Source organism: Lontra canadensis, unplaced genomic scaffold (assembly GCF_010015895.1).
Source record: "Lontra canadensis isolate GAN:19392208 unplaced genomic scaffold, GSC_riverotter_1.0 scaffold58, whole genome shotgun sequence".
NCBI classification, from domain to species: Eukaryota; Metazoa; Chordata; class Mammalia; order Carnivora; family Mustelidae; genus Lontra; species Lontra canadensis.
The window spans coordinates 2,493,020-2,515,029 of NW_022631052.1; the positions used below are offsets into that span (position 1 = coordinate 2,493,020).

At 45.5% G+C, this 22,010-nt stretch overlaps 1 protein-coding gene across 1 annotated transcript; it reads right to left on the reverse strand.

The window, feature by feature from the left end:
• Positions 1-855: 855 nt before the first annotated feature.
• RFC5 (replication factor C subunit 5) lies at positions 856-11,206 on the reverse strand. Its single transcript, XM_032876187.1, has 11 exons — positions 11,142-11,206; positions 9,368-9,432; positions 8,969-9,105; positions 7,717-7,796; positions 6,972-7,045; positions 5,389-5,548; positions 4,583-4,664; positions 3,793-3,922; positions 2,916-2,993; positions 1,941-1,995; positions 856-982 (listed from the first exon to the last, which is right to left on the reverse strand). Exons 1-11 carry the CDS (start codon positions 11,204-11,206, stop codon positions 886-888), a joined length of 1,023 nt encoding a protein of 340 aa, XP_032732078.1. The 3' UTR covers positions 856-885.
• Between the last annotated feature and the right edge of the window lie 10,804 nt (positions 11,207-22,010).

Sequence of the window (22,010 nt, forward strand, 5' to 3'; positions counted from 1 at the left end):
TGGGGGTGGGGGGGAGGATCTCACATACAGGCAAGTTGAGTAAGTCCGCGTCTTTCTGACTGGGGAAGGAAGAATCGCTCCTGAACAGCCAGCATGCAAGCTGCTTTATTTTTACCGAAAAGAATGCGATCAACAAAGGCAACCTGTTTGCTGCAAGAGAGACTGCCACCCCGTCCACAGGGCCCTGTGCTTCCCGCATTGGTGCTGGTTGGGGGGTGGGTTTGGAGCCCAGCCCCAGCGCACCTGCCCCGCCCGCACTGACAGAAGCCCCAGGTCCCTACCCCTGCTGTCCCTGCCACAATTAGGAACGTGCTAGTAGAGCAGAAATAAAAAGACAATTTTAAAGTAAGACAGCTGAGCCCATTTATAAGAGGACAGCAGTTTGGGCCAGAAATCGATGCACGTCTCTTTTTCTTCTTTGACACCTACTCAGAGCAGATCCGGAGACTGCGCCCCCATTAAGATCTGTGCACTTCCATGTGGGGCTCCTCTGTTCACCTGGAGTTAGAAGACGCTGCCCCACGGGCGGTTGGGAAGCCCTAGGTTCTAGACCAAAATGGAACAGGCCGATTTCCTGCCTTCCAAGCAACTGAAAGGTAAAAGCCTTAAGGCTTTAAAAAAACAAAAAAACCCCAAAAAGCTCATTGCGCTTTCTTCTTCCCTATAAAACACAAGTGGGCAGTGCAGCAGAGAGCTGGGCGTTACAGCTGTTCTTTACCTGCTCTGCCCGGCCTCAAATGCTACTTTCTGAACCTTGGCCCAACCACGCCGGGAACAGAGTTTCCCAAAGCTTGGGGCGATCGTGGTGTTCGTGCCCAGCTGTTAATTCAGTCCCACCGTCTGGTCTCCGCGAGGCCCGCGAATGGCTGCGAACAGGCCCCGTGTTCAGGCCTCTGTGACAATCAGGTCCCTGGTGACCTGGAAAGCGGCAATGAGGGAACTCAGCTGAATCTTCTCGTTGGTGCCTACAGAGAGTCTGTACCTAAAAGAAATCAAACAAAAGGTGAGAATAGAGTATCGTGGTCAGCTGCCTCTTGACAAGAGAACGAGAATAGGCCGGTCACCTTCGGTGTCCCCTGACATTTTCCTCTCTGCCCTGAACACTCCATTTATCAATTCCACTCAAGCTGGTAAGGAAAAATTGAATTTAAAAAAAAGTTATCAATGGCAGTGTTCTGAACTTTGTGCTAGCTATCTAGACATAAGCGGAACTGAAGTGATAAGGATTTATTTCTTCACTCACAAAATGCACTGAGAGAAGGTTTCCTTAATTCACTTACAAGAATGATGGACTGTGGTTCTGTGGCCTAGTTAGTAAAGCAGGACACTGGTGATTCATCTTGCCACCTTTCCAGGGCCCAGCCAGTGAAAGCAAAATCATGATGTTTGTCACGTAGGGAGAAGTGACCTCGTGTGCATGTGAGAGCCCACGATAGCCAATCACAGTTGGTCCCATGCTGGCGTCTGTTTTGAACCCAATGCTTCTGTGCACTTACATGACTGCTGCCAGCTTCACTGGGGGCTAATGACTATTTATGGCATTAGTGGAACATGGAGTTTGTGTTTACTTTGCCTCCCAATATGCTTTGTTACAGCAAAAGGCTTTAATAACAGCTGGGCAGCTGCTCGTCCCCAAATGACCTCGATGCTGGAACTGAAGTGGGCGTCCAGGTAACGGCACTTCTCGAACCAATGTGGACCAAGCCTTTGAGGTCTAAGGAGAGGCCTTTATCTCCAACATGTTACTGAGCCGAACCTGTCCTTGTGTTCATTCGTATATTTAACAAGCAAATCAAACCCTTCCCGTGTTTGTTTCAGTGCTCCCACCAAAAACTAGATTATGCCACGTAGGAATGACAAAGTTGGAAGCAGACAGGTAGAAAGAAAAAATGCACAAGAGAGTAAAAAAAGGAAAGGAATCAAAATCAGGAAGCACTCACTCTATGTCTGCCATTTTGGCCAATAAATGTACTCGAACTGAAGATGGAAAGTCAACTGTGGGGAGAAACAAATTCAAATGAGTGAGGGTCTGCCACTCCCTAATACAATAAAAAAAAAAAAAAAAAAAAAGTCCCACGACAGTTATGAGCTTAAACATCAGGGGACACTAAAGGTGTCTGGAGGCATCAGGTCACTAGCTGCCACCTCTAAGAAAGTGAACACTGGATGAGTCTTCAGTTTTTACCCATTTTGCAAGCAAGTTCCAAAGTGATCACAAGAACCCAGAAGAGGTATGGACGCTGCTTTAGGAACGGGGCAGCTCAAGAATGAACGGGAAAGCCAAGCTCTCACTTGTTCTGCCAATTTTAAAAACAAATCATTGATCTTTAAATCTATTCCTACTCATTGTCCACAATCCAAGTGCAGAGCTGGGCTCCAAACGACCACATTCTCGGTCAGCTGGCCTGGGTGAGGCCCTGAGAGGCACGGGCAGGACATTCACGGACCCCACTGTTGGCAGCTGGCTGCCGGGGGGGGGGGGGGGGGGGAGCTGCCCCGAGGAGGCTGCATGGCAGGTCACCCGGGGAGCCTGAGAAAATCCGGATGCCCCCAAACGGCTAAGTGATTGGTCTGGGTGATTCCTCCGTACTGCCAAGGTTGAAAACCAGGTCTCTGTACAGAAGATACGGCAGAGTATGGAATTTAAGGACGGTTTAGTTCAGACTGCTCTGCTTTATGCCCTAGACACACGTTCCTCCTCTTTCTTCCCTTTTGGGGGAAAATACCCTGGAACAAATACCTTTTGGAACAAAGTTTTAAATAGCAACAAGAGAAAACAAAAACTGGGGGGCCAGGTTTATGCTTCATTCCCGTTTCTCTGCTTCAAAAGCGAAGCCTCGTGTTCCCTCGCTCCCGCCCTTAACCGCCCCGCTCACCGCCTCCCGCAGCTTCTCAGCTGGGGAAGACTGAGTTACCTCTGTGCACGAACAGGTGGATCTCGGTCAGGATGTCATGGAGCGCCAACCCCTTCAGCGTCTTCAACTCCATAATATCTAGAGACGAACAGTTAAGGCAAAGGGCCGGGTTCCGGAGCAAACACCCCGCACGGCAATTTGAATCCCAAGCCCGTTGGGGGGGACTTCTGGGAAATCTTCTCACCCCAACGTGATGTCTGAATCTAGCTGTGTCAGGTGGGCTCCAATTGTAACCTGTCCTAGGTTTTCATCTTCCACAAGTGCTTTCTGATAGACCTGTCTCTGCCCAGTAGAGGACAGAGCCGAATGCATCCCCCAGAAGGCCTCCTCTCACTGCCCCTGGCTTTAAATCTCACAGCAGAACCAGAGTAATGCTGCCACTCAGGAAGGATCACATCTGGGGCGCCTGGGTGGCTCAGTGGGTTAAGACTCTGCCTTCCACTCAAGTCATGATCTCAGAGTCCTAGGATCGAGCCCTGCATCGGGCTCTCTGCTCGGCAGGGAGCCTGCTTCCCCCTCCCTCTCTGCCTGCCTCTCTGCCTACTTGTGATCTTTATCGGTCAAACAAAATCTTTAAAAAAATAAAAGAATGAGCACATCTGCCAGACCCAGCACCAAGGTTGTCCTGCTGCTCGCATCCATAAGCAAGGGGGCCTCAAGCTGTACCCACGTCAGACTCCTTCGGGAAGAACGTGAGGGCCTTAAAGACGAGGACCCGCTCCACCCCCAGACACGTGTTCCCTCAGCAAGCGGACCAGCCCCACAAGCAGCCGCTGTCTCTGGCCAGCGGGGTATGGGTGCTGGCTGTGGCCTGGGCTCCTGGGCCAGGCTCGGGCCTCAGGTACGTGCACCATAAGCACGACGTGAGAAAGGATACTTCTGTAGGCCGTGGTGAAGTCTTGATTCAACATCCAGTCCAGAATGTTGGCGATGTCGGACTTGAGGGGGTGCCCGGTGCACGTGTAGACCGTCTCCTCCGTCACCTTCCCGAAGGCCATGTTGGTGCTCTGTGCAGACAGAGGGGGAGAATCGTGACACTCACAGCGGCCACCACGCTGCAGGCGGGTCAGGAGGGAGCTGAGGCAGCCGAGCAGGTGTTCCGGCTCCAGAGCCCGTCCCTCGATTTCCCTGGTTTGCGGCACATTAGTCTTTCAGTTACTCAAAACCCAAAGGTGGTAATTAAATTAAAACAAAACAAAACAAAACAAAAACAGAAAAACTTAAGATGTGTAGGATGCTGGGACAAGGCCTAAGAATGTGCATTTGCCACATACATCAAGTGACCTTTTAAAAGTTACAGTGAATTCTCTTCTCATTCCTTAACTCATTCCTTCACTCTCTTACTTTTTCTCTCTGAATATATGTATTTTAAATTGTAATATAGCACATAATCTTTATTTGAGAAACTCAAAGAAATTAAGAAACTAAGCACAAGCTATAATTCTAAAGGATGATTATATCTAGGAATATAAAATGGGATATGAAATTGGAAAAAAAAAAAAAAAAAAAAACCCAAAGGTGGGGGGAGATCAGTGGTACATGATGAGATTGAGATCCTACCCGTTTCTCGATTTCTGAATTTACAGGTTGGCTGTGCTACTGCTTTTGTCTTTCTCGAAAACCACTTCCAAAGTGGCAGCTCGAGGTCTGCCCCAGCGGCACCGTACCTGCAGAATGTTCAGAGCCCTTCGCATGTCTCCGCTGGAAAGGGTCACGAGTGCTTTCATCCCGTCCTCACTCAGGTCCACTCTGAAAGGAACGAGGCAGGAGGAAGTAAGAGGCCCTCAGAAAGCACGAGCATTCACCAAGGGAGCGACTAAGGCTTTGAAATAATGAAGAGAAAAGGGAAGGACACAGTTAAGAGTACTCTCCCGATCGGTGGGGGATCTCGAATTCGCTCTGGTCTTCAGGGCTGTGGGCTTCACATTAGCAGTGACCACCCACCCCGAGTCGGGAAAGACCCTCACCGAGGACCAAGCATTGCTGTGTTGAGCAACTGGCCTTGAATTCTGTTCTGAGAGGCAAGTGCGCTGGCGAGAGCTGTGGTCACGGAGGCAGAGCACCCCGCTTCAAAAAGCAGCAGCTTGGGCTGGCTACGGGCTTGGCAACTGGTTAGACAGAAGGTAATGTCTCAGTACCTTCCCTTCTAGTCCCAAAAGGCTGGAGGCATCTTAGCAGAAGGGACTCTGGCAGCACGCAGTTGCCAATGACAAAAGAAGAGTAGGAGGAAGTCGGGACAGCTTCCAGGGGAGGAGGATGGAATCAAGAGAAGAACCAAGTGCCTCCTGCGAAGGCTGTCCGTGAGACGCCGGGGGGCCAGCAGCTCGCAGACCCCGATGCTGACTCTGGGCCAGGCACCCGCCTTAGCTCTTAACACGCCTCATCACCTTCGACTGTAAACCCGCCAGCCAGCCCAGGGCCCTGCCTCCCCGTCCCCAAGGCCCTCGGCTTTCCTGCTTTCCTCTGTACTTACTTCTCTTCTTCTATGACGTGTTCCAGGCGGGGGACCATGAGTTCAGGAGTCAGGGGGCCGAATCGGAACCTTGTACACCGGGACTGCAGGGCGGGGATGATCTTTGACAGGTAGTTACAGATGAGGCAGAATCTGGTATTTTCCGTGAATTTCTCAATCACTGGCAAGGGAAAAGAAAACCAGCTCCTGTCCATTCTGAGCCTTCCAGAGCCCTGGAGGCCCCGCACTCTTCCATGCTCACGTGTACGAGCAGAGGCCGTCCTCGGGTCAGGGCGCTATGGGAGCGAGGGGCTGTGGCTGGGGTGGCCAGGACTGGAAGCCAGCCATCCTCCTCCCCAAAGCTGACAGACATGCCACTTCAATGAGATTTTATAAAATGTGTCCCTTCCTTCTGAGGTGCCATGATTCTGGCATCCTTGCCATCCTGCTCTGCGGCGCTATGAAATCCAGTATTTTTGTCCTTTTGCATAAAACTCCACCTGGCAGGTTGATGACGCCCCACCTTCTAATGGGGGCGAGGGGGTGGCTTGTTGTGGACTTCCCGGTGGACTCTGTCTCGAAGCCTTAGAACATTCGACAGAGCGCCAGTCAAATTCAGCAAGCTTAGGAAACACCGGGTGTGTTCTGTAGTTACCCAATGTTCTCGCACGGGGACCTGCCCAGATTGACAGTCACTGTGCAGAGCAAATGCTGAAGAAAGGCTGCCAAAGCTTTTAAGATCAGAAGACACTCTAACTGTCCTCCTCCTCCCCTTAAACCCACTCCTTCTCCCAACTCCGCAAGACCGTTCCTGTCTCCTAGCTGATTACCTCAGAATCTTAACGAGAGAGATTACCAGTGTCCTTTCAAAGAAATCCACTGCACCAGGGCCCTAAGATAGACAACTCATTTGTTACTCTCCTTCCCTGCCAGATCAGCCCCTCGGCAAATACAGAAGTCATGTCAACTTTCTGAGTGTGACTACGTTTCCAGAATTGTTTTCCTGGCTACTATCTACCTTAGGGTACCAAGAGCAGAAAGTTCTACCCAGGAGTTTAGGAACAACAGACTTTCCATATCTACCACCCCCCATTCTAAGACTACAAATTCTCAGGACGCCTGGTTGGCTCAGTCGGTTAAGTTGCTGCCTTCAGCTCAGGTCATGATCCCAGGGTCCTGGGATCGAGTCCTGCATCGGGATCCTTGCTCAGCAGGGAGCTTGCTTCTCTCTCTGACTCTGCCTGCTTGTGCTCTCTCTCTCTCTCTCTTTCTGAGAAATAAATAAGTAAAATCTTAAAAACAAAAAAACCCCCTACAAATTCCCAACCCCACATTGAACCCCAGGGAAGAGGATGGGACACCAATGTCTGGTCAGACTTAAAGTCCCACCAGGGCCTCTATCTTTCAGCTGCTGAAAAGGGAAACCCCCAGTACCGAGAACTTTGGTCTAGATCGTCAGGTGGGATACAGAAAGGTCAGCAGATTTCTCTGGGCCAGAAGATGAAATCGGTCAACAAGCCACCGCATGTCTCATGTCCCAAGAGCCTAATTCTCTCTCAAAGGCACTCCTGAGCCAACACACCATTTCCGGGAGTGCTTCCTACCTCTCCTCAAGGCGTTCTGGGCATCCTGAGTCATGGCGTCCGCTTCATCCAGAATCACTAGTTTGAAGCCTTTCCTAGGAAAACAAATGGCACCATCTGAAGAGGTCTTCATTCTCACCTCCACTTCTGGGCCGAACCAGAAGCTGTGCCTTCAGGCTGTGCCATCAGTCTCTGCCTCAGAGAGTCCATTCCTCCTCGACCTGAGCAAAGCAGGCATCTGTGGTCACACAGAGGACGTGCCTGTCACTCTGCTCTTAGAGGAACTGAGGTCTGACTTGGGCATTTTTGTTACATTGCTCCCCCTGGCACATTCACCTTTCTTCTGTGCACACATGGTGTCCTGTTCCTCGGGCCTGGCTCTGCTTTTCTCCACCACCTTCGCCCTCGCGCATGCCTGTCTTTTCATCTTTCCCTTTGTTTACCACCTCCCCGTGATCCCTCCCGATCTCAATTCATTTTTGTTCAAATTCAAACTAGCTCATCTGGTCTTAGGATGTAAACAGTTTTTGGTTAACTAATCAAATGAAGTTAACGCTTCCCAAACAACCTGCTAATATAGACTTAGGTCATATTTTATTTTGGAATTATTTCTTACTAGCATCTTTGTACCTCTTTTTCATGGCTACTTTTGGTGAAGTCATTTTGTACCTTTACAGACAAGCAAAGGGGAGGATTAAAAAAATAAAGCTCTGTCATCTCACTGATCAGAGTCTCTAGGGAGAGAAATTATGCAAATAATTCTTACTTAAATATTGTCCTTGTGCTAGCAAAGCTCAGGATGGGTCCCCGAACGATATCTATTCCTCGGTCATCTGAAGCATTCAGCTAATGCGGGAGAGAGAAGCCAGAGTAAATTAGAAACATGTTTGTATGTCATCTATGAACTTACTTATCTTTTCATCCCTCCAGCTCGGCAAGCTAGGTCTCTAGGTCTAACGACAGCTATGAAATAAACACTATTAACAACCAAGATCACAACTGTATTTAAAACTCACAACTCACTGCACCATTACATTACGTTCTGAAAGGCAAATGACTGTGTTTCCTTCCGCACTGGAGGACAACCACTGACATACTCTGGCGGAGTAACTCATTGGCCTGACCACAGTGAACAGCACCTCTGGCATGAACAGAATCATGCTGATTTGAGCCACCACAACCCAGAGCAACCCAGAAGTTACCAGTCTTTAACATACTGAAGGAAGAACACTGGTAGCAGTAAGGTTCTAAGATCTATAATGAAAAAGTTAGTTAGACATTTTTTTCTTGCAATAGACAATATTTGCAATTTTGTAATCTAAGGGTATCATCAGTCTACTCTCAGAGCAAACAGATGGCATACGCAAGTTCAGGGATTTGAAGAGAATGACATGTAGAGAGACTTGAAACGGTGCGGGGGTGGGGAAACCACAAGAGCTGTGCAACTCCTCTGCAACTGCTGGGGCCCACTACCAACCCCAGGTCTTAAGAGGTGAGTGGGGGAGTGGTGCTGGCAGCTGGAGAAGGCTGTGGGATCTGCCCAGCAGGTGGGGATGCTGTCAGCCTGTGGTGACCCCCCCGACAGAACCAGGCACTGTTCTCCCGACTCCTGCCAGGGCCCCTATTGGCCAAACGTAACCAGGGGGAGCCAAAGGACAAGGCAGCCTATAGTCAAGACAATTCAGCCTTCCAGGGCAAGGACGGGAGGGAGCCATACGGAGAAGAACTCTGGATGGGCACGTCAAAGACAGCAAGCCACCAAGTGACCACTCACTGAGGGACCCCAGAGTGTTTGCGTGTAAGTTGGCAAAGGCAAAGAAAACTATCCAGCCCTACCACTGCCCTCTAGCTAATGCCCATCCAGGCCCAAATGTCGACTCTAGACAAAAGCCGCTCGAGATATTTTGTCTGTTTCTTTCCCCACCTCCAGCACAGCAACTTACTTGTAAAGTGCGACAAATCTAAGAGAACTAAGAGACTCGAGTTCTTTGCAGAGCGCGAAAAATCCTCTTACTTACCTCCAAGACCATGGAGCCAAATTCCTTATCTTTGTACAGCTGTTTTGCACAGGCCAGGATGGTGGAGGTCTTTCCCGTCCCCGGAGGACCATAGAGAAGCAGGTGCGGCAGGCGGTCTTCACTAATAAATTTCTGAACTGAGGATCGGGAAGAAAGAGAGACCCCGTCAGTGTCCAAGAGTTGCCTCATTCACCTGGGCCCTTGAGTTGGCTTGAATGCACTTCACGTTCAAAGGAGAGGCAGATGCAACAATGAAAAATCTGAGGGACTCGGCTCTTACAGCAACATTCCATAAAGCTCAGTCAGATACTTCAAGGTTATTACTCAGCAGAGACATCACCAAGAAATTTATACAGGTCCTCCAACTAGAATGACAGCAACTGACACACGGATGCTTACTGGTACTCAAAATGTCCTGATGAGAAATCAGATCGTTCAGTGTCTGTGGCCGGTATTTTTCAACCCTGAAATAGAATGTAGCATGGATTACAATACATATGAATGCAAGAACATGCTGTCTGTCATGTGCAAAAAGAACGCTTTCATATCCTAATGAAAAGAAAAAGGGAAATAAAGTCCTTTAACTTTGAATACAGACCACTGGTTCTCAACCAGGGACAGTTTCATCCTCCAGAAAACACTTGGTGGTATCTGGAGACATTTTTAGTTGTCACAGTTGGTTGGACGGTGCTACAGGCCTCCAGTGGATAGGCACCAGGAATGTCACTAAACATCCTACAATGCACAGGGAAGCCACCACGCCTGGCCCCAGCAAGGTTATAGCCCAATATGCCCACAGCACTGCTCTCATTTTACCTTTCCAGCTATCTGCCTATAAATAATCTCAACCTGGATGGGCACCTACTATTTCAAAGTAAATTAAAAACTGAACTCACTGGGGAACCTGGGTGGCTCAGTCGGTTAAGCATCTGCCTTTGGCTCAATTCCTGATCTCAGGGTCCTGGGATTTTGCCCTGCCTTGGGCTCCCTGCTCATCAGGGAGTCTGCTTCTCCCCCTCATGCTCGCGCTCGCTCTCCCTTTCTCAAATAAATAAATAAAATCTTTTAAAAAGATTGACATCAGACATATACATCAGAAGATGAACGGGCAAGTAAGTGGTGGTCGATCCATACAACGGATTATCCACCCATAAAAAGGAATGAAGCACCCACACCCACTACAACATGATGAATCCCGAAAACATGATGCTGTGAAAGCCGCATCTCCAAAGGCCACATATCGATTCTATTTATATGACCAGCCACAATGGGCAAATTCAGAGACAGATTAGCGGTGCAGGAAGGGGAAGGTGGGGATGGACAGTAATTGCCCATAAGTATGGTTTCCATCTGCGGTAAGTGAAAAATTTGGGAACTAGAGAGTGACACGGTAGCACAACATTCTCAAAGTACTTAAAGTCACGGAATTATACCCTTTACAATGTTTTACAACTGTAAACGGTATGTTATGTGTTTTTTTCCACGATAAAAACAAACTGAACTCCTTCTTAGACAAGACCAACTTGGAGCTTTCAAAGACATCAGGACGGATCCCATCAGTTTCTAAAACAACATTCAGAGGCAACCATGAAAGTAGGATGGTTACGAGTGCAAGCTCTCACTTCGCCTGGGTTCAAATCCCAACCTGTTTCTAGCTCCGGACCTGAGGCAAGTCCTTTAACCTTTTGGGTTTACAAGTAGAATAATAACCACCTCCCTTCTAGGGTCTTTGTAAAGATAGAACATCTAACAGGGTCCCTGCTAATCTAATAAGAAGCCATTTAAATACAACTTAACTGGGAAGCGTTATTATCATCATGATCATTTCAGTTTAGAATTTGAGCAATAATTGCATCGGAGATCCCGGCAAGAGTAGAGAGCATTTTGGCACGAAGGCCGATGCAAAGTCAGAAGATGCGGGATCTAACCCCAGGGCTGTCACCCGCAGCGCGTAAAAGGAATGGTGGCGATGGGAGTAGGGCAGCGGGAAGACCTGGCAAACGTCCTAGAAGAACGGAGGGGGCTGGGGAGCTGGGGATGTCAAGGCGAAAATCTGGGACTCCGTCCGGGCCAGGCCGGGGGCGGCAGGACGAGGTCCGGCGGGCGGCGGCCTGGCCGCTGGCCCACCCCGGCCACCGATCCCCTTTGCCGCGGCAGACGGGCCTCCTCCTACCAGGGCAGGTTTCTGATCTTGGCCGCCACGGGCTGCTGCTGCTCCTGCTGCGCTGAGGTCTCCATGGCGGGGTGATAAAGGTGTCCAGGTCCGCTGGGGTCGCCGCGGGGCCCGGTGACCTGCACAGTCACTAGCCGCGAGCGGGCCCAGGCACACTGGCACTTAGAGTTCGCGCGCAAAAGGAACTCTCGCGAGATGTAGCCTCCAGCTTCCGACTTCCTCCCTAGGTCCCGCCCCCTCTCCGTTGCCAAGGCGCCGGTTACTAGGTTACCGGGAGGCGCCGGGCGCCCGACTCCCTCCTGATCGGCCCTTTCAGCCCAGCGCTGCCCTTTCGCCGGTGCGGCCGGGCTTCCTGAGGCCGGGGGAAGCAAGAGAGGCCGGGTCACCCCCTGCAGCGGCCAGTCATCGTTACAAACTAACGTCCCACGGCGAAAGCCAGTTCCAGCTACCCCCAAAGTTCACAAACACTTAGAGTTCGAAGCAACAGAGAGCCTCCAGCGCTGAAAAACCCCGAGGGAAAACAACCCGAAATGACCGGGCCAGTTCTTGAATATAGATGCCCTAGGAAAAAAAAGGCTCGAAATAAGCTGGGAGGTGAGTACTTCGAATCGATAAACAACTCCAAACACGCACAACTCCGGTCTACCTCCCAGTCCATGCCCCTCACCCAACCCAATACGGAGAGCCAAGCTCCAGGAGCAACCCCAGACTGAAGACCAAAACCAAACTCCCAGTTAGTTTAATAAGGTGTAACTGGAAAGGGCTAGCTACTAAGCACAGAGGACAGGATCCCTAGGATCTGAAGATAGGGGAACGAGTAATGACATTTTAGTGCCTTTTTCTGCAATGAGATGGTTTTGGACCACTTTTATTTTTTTCTACTTTGCTGGTCTGTATTTCCCAGCCATGAGTATGACAAGTATGTATTGCATCTTACAGATTACATACTTTATCCATAATAAAGCTTTTTTTTTTTTTTTTTTTTTTTTTTTTTAACTTGTGAGAAAGACAATAGGGAGAAAAGAGGAGGCTGGCCTGGGGTCAGAAGGGTTCTGAATCAGAAGCGGCTGCTCTAGGAGCAGAGTAGAGGGGCAGTGAGGCAAATACAGGAGGGAAGTCATACTTCACGCTAGCCCCTGCCTGGAAATTCGGAAGCGGAGAGGGTCATCTGTGGCCTGTGGTATGACCGTGGCCAGCTGGGACTCTGCGTGTTCTGTAATCTCTACTCCAAGGTACCTGCCAGGATCAAACAGCACGTGTAAAGCAGCCGGCACATTGCCGCCTTACTCTCTCCTCCCCTTCCAGCACACTCCCCACCCACCCTGTTCTTGTTTCAAATGTTTCCTCTCAGGCAAAACCTACTCAAGAATCGGCTGGTGTGACTATACCCGCGAGGGCTGATTTCATGCGTCCACGTGACTGGACTCTGGACGCCCAGAGGGCTGGTAACACATTATGCCGGGGCTGTGTCTCCGAGGGTGTTTCTGAAAGTGGTTGGCGTTGGAATCCGTGGACTGAGCAAGGAGGGCCTAGACGGTGCGAGTGGGCATCATCCAGTCCACGGAGGGCCTGAAGAGAACGGAAAGGCAGAGGAAGGGCGAATTGGCTCTCTTTTTGAGCTGGGGTGGGTATCCATCTTCTCCTGCCCTCAGACACCAGTGCTCTTTTGTCTGAGGCCTTTGGATTCAGACTGAATTACACCTCTGGCTCCTGGGTCTCCAGCTTGCAGACAGCACATTCTGGAACGTCTTGGCCCCCATAATCATGGGAGCCATTCCTAGGATATGTAAAATATAAATATGAATATAAAAATATAAAACATATTTAAAACACAAAATATATTTATTATACATAAATGTTATTGATATATAAAACATATATATCAATATTACATATACAATGTAAAATATATTGTAAGTCTATGTAATAAAAAATTAATGATGTATATATAATCATTTTGCTAAGGGGCCTTTGTCTTAGAAACACGGTGCCACCAGCTCTTTGAGCTGGAAGATGTGACTGAGACTAGACCGAGTTCTCATAACATTCTGTGTGCAACTGCTCTTCGGTTTGCTTGGAATGCAGAATTCTTCTGTGTGGCATTATCTTATATATTTACAAGGTCATGTGTTGTGTGCCTCCCCAGTGGATTGTAAGCTCATTGGGAGGCAAGGCATTGATTCATTTGCCACTATATTCCTAGTGCCTGGTGCATGGCTCAGAGGAAGCAATCAATCAATAATTGTTCCATGAAGGAATGAGCAATAATAACTAATACTTCTTAGACAGTTGCTAGGGGCCAGACACTGTTCTATGTACTTTGCTTTACATTTATTATACTCACTCAGTTGTTGCAATAAGCCTAAGCCACTATCGTTAGCTCCACTTCATAGACTTGTTAAGTAACTTGCCCAAAAGTTTAGTAGGTTTTCTGACTTGGTATAATGGTCGCAACTGGATCTAACCAGGACAACAGCCCAAATTCTTAGCGAGCTCAGCTAGTGTGGTCCCTGGACTAGCAGCAGCAGCAGCAGCATCCCCTGGGAACTTGTTAAAAATGTTAATTATTCTTGTCCCTACCCCAAACCCACTGAATCTGAAACTCTGGGGGTGGACCCAGCCATCTGTGCTGTAACAGGCCCTCCAGGGGATTCTGATGCACTGGAGTTTGAGAACCACTGCCCTCCACTCCCACCGCTTCTCAGTCCTGGAGCTTGCCATCACTTTCTAAGACAGAGAATGGGTACTCACACGCATACGCCGGAAAAACAGAGGTGTCCATTTAATGTGTGTCTGTGCGGTTTTGTGTGTTGCTGGTTTTGTTATTAATTGAATTAATTAAAGGCATAGCCCTTAAGGCAAGTTACTTAATATGTCTTTGGTCCTCAGTATTGGCATTTGTGAAATGGGCAGGCCAATATTCAGCCATGAGGAATGGCATCCATAAGTTGCCAGGGTGTACGATTTTTTTAAGGGCCATCAAAAATTTAGATTTTTATGTGAAATTACTGTATGTTAAACATTGGCACCTAATTTAAAAAAAAAAAAAGAACTGCTGGTCAAGCACAAATGCTGGATCATTTTGTGACTTTTTCTTTCTGAAATACAGATGATCAGGCAGAAGACACAGTCATTCCTTCTGACCCTCTGCCTAGATTGTAGACATTCTGGAGAAATAAGGATAAATAAAGCCGGTAGCTCCATGTGAATTGTGACACTGATGAGCATAGGCACAAACTTTTCTTATGTAATCAGAACCAGATTTGGAAATGCTTTAATAAAACCGTAGGTCCTAGAGATGGCAGCATCAGAAGTTACAAACAAAATTACCAACGAAAAGCATTTGCTCTTAAAATTGACTTAGGGGAAGGGAGCCCTGGATTTTATTACTCTCAGCTTTGGAACAAACTTGGCTTTGGACACAGCACTTACTGCCTTAGTTTATTTTTAAGATTTGTTCTTATGAGAGAATGGGATGCGAGGCTATCTTTGGAAGATGCTGGCAGAAGAAAATCAAACTGGGTCTTTCTCCTGAGCATGTTTGTACTGGTGAAATCATGTTTAAATGAAGAGCAAGGACTTGAAGGAGGAAAAAAATCTCAAAGGGGAATTTGAAGAGTTTGTGTAGAGGAAGGGCCATTTTCTTTGGTGACCACAGCCAAATCATTGACTGATAAGGACTGTAAATTCCTCAGCTCTTTTGGGGGCACTCGCTGCCTTCAAGGACTTTCTCTTTGTCGGAAGCCCCAGAATGCCCCACATCAGGGTTTAGGGAAATCCATTCATCGTCCCCTAAAGTGTGTTCGTTGAATAATTAAGGAATGGTTCTTCTTCGATTCCCAAATCTGATGCTCTTTAACTTTGAGATTGAAAGGGTGATTCATATTAATTTGCTCCACGGGCTCAAAAAATTTCACATTTCTTAATTTTTCTAAATTCCATAGAATATGGCTTAAGATCCTCCACTGTCTCTTCCTCAAACCAAGGGAGCGTGGAAATTCATTCTGTGGGCGTTGGGTTCCTTCCATTCCCTGGGGTCAAGAAGGCGAAGAGGTTGTAGGAAAATAGGCCAGAATATTTGAGGAAGGGCTTTTAGTCTTCAGCTGTTCCTAAAGTCTGTTGGAATAGATGCTCTTTGTCATGAAGTTTGAGGCTTAGACTTCCCTGGGCCCCTCCTTTGAAATTCTGCCACCTTCTCCTTCTCACCCACTTACTAACTCAAAGCGAGGTTCCAGAACCAATAGTATCAACACTCCTTAGGAGCTTGTTAGAAATGCAGAATCTCTGGACCCACTCCAGGACTCCTCAATCAGAATTGCATTTTAACAAGGTCTCCAAGCAGCTGGTGTGCAGATTTCAGCTGAGAAGCCCCAGATACCACATAATGTATCTCTCTCCCACCACCTTGTTCCTCACCACTGTTCTGCATCGCTAAGTACGGAATTCTTCAGGGAGCGGGACCACTGGCCTCTCACATAACACTCCCAACCTCCTCCTTGCTAGGGGCTTAGCACTTTGATAATTCAACTCCAAGTCCAAAAGTTCCTAGGCGTCTAAGCTCCCCTGAGCCAGGCAAACCCAATGCTCCAGGACTCTGAGGCTTAATTGCTTGGGGAAAAGGAAAAAACAAAACAAAAACAAAACAAACAAACAAAAACAACAACCCTTAGTTTTTGGTGATGAGTCCACAGTGGAAAGTAAGTCCATTAATTTCTCTGTCACATTATACTGTCACACTAATAATAGGTCCTCTGGGCTGGTGAAATTTTAAAAATATTTCTTCTTCTGGAGTCTTCCCTGTTTCCCTCTAGTTTGAGCCCAGCATCATTGCCCTGGACTAGACTCTGGGACCATCTTGATTGAAAAAGAGGAAAAGGTGTTAATAAGGAAGGGATGGAAATGTAGTTCCATTATCCTGGCTCTGTTCGGTACTGGTCCAGGCATGGACAACACTGCCTTTGGGTCTATGGAACAGAATTGCAAGGCAAAAAGCATTTAGTGTGTTACCTGCTGTACAATCTGCGTGCAAAACAAAGGGACCGTTTCTCTCTCCTCTCTCATCATAGCAGGGACCCTGGGGATGTAGCGAAGTAAGAAATAGACCTTAATATTGGCAAAAGACTGCAGATTCAATTCGAGGATGAATAGTAATAAGAAAATGCAAATTACTATCATTATTTACGTTGCATGGCAGAGTTACACAACACTTTATTATACAGTAGATGCTACAGAAAGAACTATTTATAGACATTTTTCCTGTTCCCCCAACCCCCCTAAACTCACTCTTTCAAAGCATCTGGCCCAAGTTCAATGGCAATGTGATTTTTAAAAATACACTTATTTTAAATTAAATGCAATACTGAAAAGTAAAACAAGACAATAGTACTGAAATTGAAGAGCCAAGGCTGTCCCAAGTCAACGTGAAGAATTTTTAAACTCGGAGATATTTTAAGTGTTTCAAAGAGATAGATGTTCAAAATATACTTTTAAAAATTCTTTCAACTTAAGAGAAAGTGTATTTTTTTTTTTAAAAGGAGATACCTTAGAATTCAGTCTTATTCCAATCTGAAGATACTTGGCAGATGTGCAGGAAATTAAATTATCTGGCATGTTCATCAGTATGAAGATTGGACAATTGTGTCTTGACAAAAGTCTTAAAATTTAAAGGTCATTCAAAGTACAGATTTTTAAAAAATTAACGAAAGCAAATTTCCTTCTTAAAGGAGTATCTAACTAAAGTTTCCTGAATCTCATGGGAGTAAATTATTTTGTACCCTCTGCTTTAATTTTTTTCTTAAATTTGTAAGGGATATTGGACAAAAACAACATATTCAGTATGTCATATTTTGACAAATGTCAACCAGAACTGGCTTGTTAAATATGGGTTATCTTCAGTTTGTGCCAATTAATTAACTTAAGATGTTTTCTTAATGCTAAATTCAAATAAGTTCTTGGTTTTGATATGGCTTCTAATTTTCTTCTGTTGTTCAGGTGATTTGAAATTATAATTGAGAATAAATTTTGCAAAATTAACACATAAAAAGGCATCACTGGAAATGTTTTCCATTGCATAATTCCAAATGCCATGGAAATAGTTGGCGTATTTGGATAGTCATGGAACTTAATTCCATACGTACATATTTCAAAATTATCCATCTGCTTAACACCAGGAAGGGTTTCAATGGTAAGATCTTGGTGTACCCGATTGTGAAGAACTTGGTGTGATAAAATTTGCAAAATCAAAATCGTGTTATTTCTTTAAAAAACAATTAGTGGGATTAGAAAGTTGGTCCAAGCCTGCAATATGGTGTTATGAGAACAAGAAAACAACAGCATTTATTCATGTCTCCCTGTACCCCTCCAATGTGACCACCAGGGAGAAGACACACACCGAGGCAATGAACTAAAGATCCCCCCAGATCTTAAGGACTAGGTGACTTTAGCTTAAGCTTTACTCTTTTAACCAAGCAAGACCTTCTTACTTGAAATTTTAAGTGCTGAAAAAGAATAGTGACATTCAAGCCCTGCCCTAAGGTTATTTATATTGGGAAAATACCTTGACATCTTTAGTCCCAACTACTATAAACTGTCTCAATACTGATACTAAGCTATAGTTGATAAACTTCTCCTTTGATTTGTTTCAACTTTCTAAACAGAATGGGTGCCAGTTATTTATAAATACATTAATAAAGTAACCATGGTAGATTGTCTGCAAAGATGGTTGCTCCCCATTTCTCCCATCCCTAGGGGGTGCACGCATCTTCCCCTCCCAAGAGCTGGAGTCTTTTTCCTCACTCCTTGGAGGCTGTTCTTTGACTTGCTTTTACCAAGAGAACTTGGCGGCAATGCTGTTCCAGAACTTTCAGGCTGAGGCCTGGAAGTTTACACATTAGCTGGAGGGAATACCATCTGCCGTGTCAAGAAGTCAAGGCTTTTCTGCTGGAGAAAGGGGACTCCAGGAACTCAGGTGACAGCAGAGGGCCCCAGAGACATAAGGGAGTCCAGCTAACACCACAAGGAAGAAGGCCCAGCTGTCCTATGCAGTACTCAATTGTTAAAGCCATTCCAGCGGAAGCCCTATGAGTGAGGCCATCTTGGAACCTCCAGCCCCACATGAAGCCACTTCAGCTAACACCATGTGAAACACAGATGAACTGTCCCTTTGAGCCCTGCCCTAGTTCTTGCAGATTCACGAGCAAATAAAACGATTGTTATATTAATCCATTACATTTAGCTGTGGTCTGTTACGTGGGAGCAATAGGGACCATCACAGCGACAATTTTCTCAAGTTTTTAAAATTGGGATTTACCAACTCTTAAAACATTTTGGAGGTTGAAAGGAAGAGACAAGTAGAATATTCATTAACCAAAGCTGTCATAACTAAGGGAGTTTTTTTAAAAGTCCTTTTGAAAAAGTTTTGTGGCTACGCTTATAGACTATCTCAGTTGCTGATATTTCTGTTACGGAGAGTGATTTATTATAAGTCAGCTAATGTGTAACCTTGACTAGAACAATGACAAAAGTAGTTTCTTCAATACTCATCTCATTTTTACTTGGTTGTTATGTAAATGAGAAATTCCAAGGAAGCTATGAGTAAGAAGGAAGAGCCTTACAAACCAGACCCTCTGTGAAGCACTCTGGGGCTGCAAATATTATCTGTATAAAGTACACTTGATGTACTTGCATATCAGTAGAAATACTTGTGTCACATGTATTCCTAGACCTAAGACCAAACGAAATTTATCTAGGCCTAGACCATGTTTTAAGCAAGTTAGAATTTTTATTCAAATTATAAATATGTCTTGCAGTACTAGTACTGAATTTTTTAAACTTGGCCACCTCATGTTACCAAATTTGCCAGCGTTTTGACAATGGTATGTATGGAAACATTGCTAGCAGTTTTGTCGACCTCAGGATTTTTTTTTTTATCTGCAAAATTAGGATAGATTTTTTTTTTTAAGAAAAGAACATTTAAATTAGCAGGTGACATATGGATCAGATACTAGCTATATTTGGTGTCTGTTCACTAGAAAATTACATAAAAGGATAGTTAGGAAAGGAGGTGAAAAAGAACCAGTAATAGGAGCCAAATACTAAGGGAAGAAAAGTCTAGTTTATACATGAGACATTATTAGCATAAGGCATTTTGTTCTGTAATGTAACTGTTGTAAAAGTAGGGAGAGAATAGGAGAAGAGTGGTAAATACACAGAAAATAACAGGAGAACAATGTGACTTAAAAAAAAAACAGACTCATGCTCACAGATGGAGGGCAAGGCCTATAAACAAGTCTACTGGGTTTCCATTTTGGGGCATTATTTTGGACTAGATAATGTAAAAACTTTCCCCAGTTAATAGTCATCTAGATAATGCTGGATAAAATATAACACCACCAGAAAACAGGAATAATCTCAAGGAGTCAGAAAAACAGATGGTGAAAACTAAACTGGTAGGGTTTATCTGCATGGAGCAGGGGAGGGGTTTCAGTTGTAAAAGTCCCAAAGTACAGGGTACAAAACTTTGGGGGAAGGGCACTGTGGCCTCCACTCAAAGACCCTCAAAGAGCTATACCCTTAGGGGAAAGGGTGGAAGGACTAGAAAAATTCATCCAGCCAACACAGGGAGATAACAAGGAAGCCTATTTCTTTTACTCTGGACCTTGAGTGGGAAAGAAACACCCCCTTAGAATTATTCACAGTAGGACTCTACTCATGTAAGGTTCAGGGTTCAAATTTACTTTGGGAAACCATTAAGCCAAGAAATGAGCTAAGCAAACTCTTAAATGCAAACCTTCAGTCTAGATGTCCTGGATTCCCACAAATAAAACCTCTGTGTTCGAAATTACAAAACACACAAGGAAACAATCCACCATGAGCAAGAGTCAACAGAAACAACAAACCACAAGATCAGATCCCAAATGTTTTGGATAACTGGTTTCTTAAAGACCCATTTAAAATAAATTGGTTCACAATGATTAAAGCCACAAATGAATAAACACAAGAAAAGAACAACCCTTAAAATAGATGAAGTGCTTTTGAAAAAGAAACTAGGATGTCTTCATCTTGGTGATTTTTTCTCTTTATCATTATCAGTGGAACCAAATATTCAACATGAGACTGCACCTACGCATTGTATATTAACCAGAAGCAGTAAAATTTCCCCATGAGTCATTCATTATCACTCGTTTAGCAAACATTTATCAACACCTGCAATGTGCCACTAACTGTGTGGTGCCTGGAATGGGGGCATGGGGAGGGTTGTTCAGCAGGTGAAGAAGACAGACCTCCCAGTGGGGCAGAGATAACTGCAGGCAAAACAGACTTGCAGTTAAATTCTAGCATAACGTATGTACCAGGATGAAGGAAAGAAAAAAAAGATGCAGGCTGAGAAGGGCCTAAGAAAACCTTAAGGAAGTGAGGCTTCAGCAGAGACTCAAAGAGTGATTGGAATTTACCCTGATGGAGGAAGGAGAGAATGCTGTCCAGGCAGAGAAGAGAGATGTTGGAAGACCTGGATTCAAGGCAGGCTGGTGCAGTTCAGAACCTGCAAGAAGACCACTACTGCAGAGTACAGAAAGCCAGGGGGGGGCCTGGTTTGTATGTATAGGACCACCATGGGAGGCTGAATAGCTCTAGGGGCAGATTCTGAAAATCCTTGTCTGCTAGGCCAACCAGAGCAGATTTTAGTTTATCCTGCAGGCAATGGGGAAATTTTGGAGAGAAGAGACCAGCAAATTTAGGCTTTGGAAAGACCATTCTGGGGATGGAGTGCCAGATAGTTTAGTACAAGGTAGACTTGTCACTCCTCAAGGTTGTTGTAACCAAAACAAAAGGAAGTTCTTATCCTGTAAGTTTTGGGGGAAAACACTTGAAACTATTTTTGATGAGTGTCAATAAGGGAACAAAACATTTAGTAGGAAGCAAGTTTGGAAATGCACCCTACTGTGCATTCCTAAGTGGAAAGACAAGCATAAGAATATATATAGAACACGCTTCCATTTTTAAAAAATGGAAACAAAACCTAAAATCACCCCTACATATGTGTGTGTGCACAGTAAATATATATTAATATGAAGAAAAGCCCCAAAGAGCTTCCAGCTTCCTCTTCTTGTTCTTCAGATTCCTGTTGTAGATAATTGTCCAAAAACAATAATAATGCTGCTTCCTGTTTTCAAATTCATTGCTGATGGTCCAAAGGGATGGAAAAGGAGGGAAATAAAAAATGATTCTAAGGTCAAAATCATGACTCCCTCACTGGAAAGTGAGCTCCCTGGAAATGAGCCACATGTTTTATTCATCTTTGAATTTCTCCAGTGCCTGGCACATAAATGCCCAATAAAAGTTTATTGGATGTGAGAATAAGAATATGGGAATTGGAGAATACCCTAATGGTTGTGTGGAAACTGGCAAGAGATTAAATTTTGGGGAATTCAATCTAACAAGTATTTATTTGAGCCTTTGTCGTGTGCTGCCCTGAGCTGGCATGTAGGGTGAGGGGAGGTGGTTGTGTTGAGCAGCTTAAAGACCTAATCTTAGCAACAAGCAAAGGAGGGTTAGAAAGACATGATCTAAGGGTACCAGCTTTGGAGTCAGGCAGACCAGGGTTTAAATCAGGATTCTTCCATTTACTAGTGGTCTGACCAAAAGCAAATAGCTTAACCTCAATGGGCCTCCACTTCCTCATCTGCAAAATAAAGATTATAATGATAGTACCTACCTCAGAACTGTGGAGAGAAATAAGTGAGATATTCACATCAAGCACTTAGCATAGTACTTGAGTCAGAGGAATCTCTGGATTTACATGAGATATTATTGTAGACAAATGTAGGGATCAAACTAGGGTATCTGGTTGGTGCTACTCTTAACCAGCTA

What these genes read in the sequence shown, in the direction of transcription:
- RFC5 (XM_032876187.1), bottom strand. Translation starts at nt 11,206, where the DNA reads ATGGAGACCTCAGCGCAGCAGGAGCAGCAGCAGCCCGTGGCGGCCAAG. An exon ending in TTGGCTCCATGGTCTTGGAG is followed by an intron (nt 7,797 to 8,968) that starts GTAAGTAAGAGG and finishes CTCCCGCATTAG; the next exon opens with CTGAATGCTTCAGATGACCG. An exon ending in CCACCTGTTCGTGCACAGAG is followed by an intron (nt 1,996 to 2,915) that starts GTAACTCAGTCT and finishes TTCTCCCCACAG; the next exon opens with TTGACTTTCCATCTTCAGTT.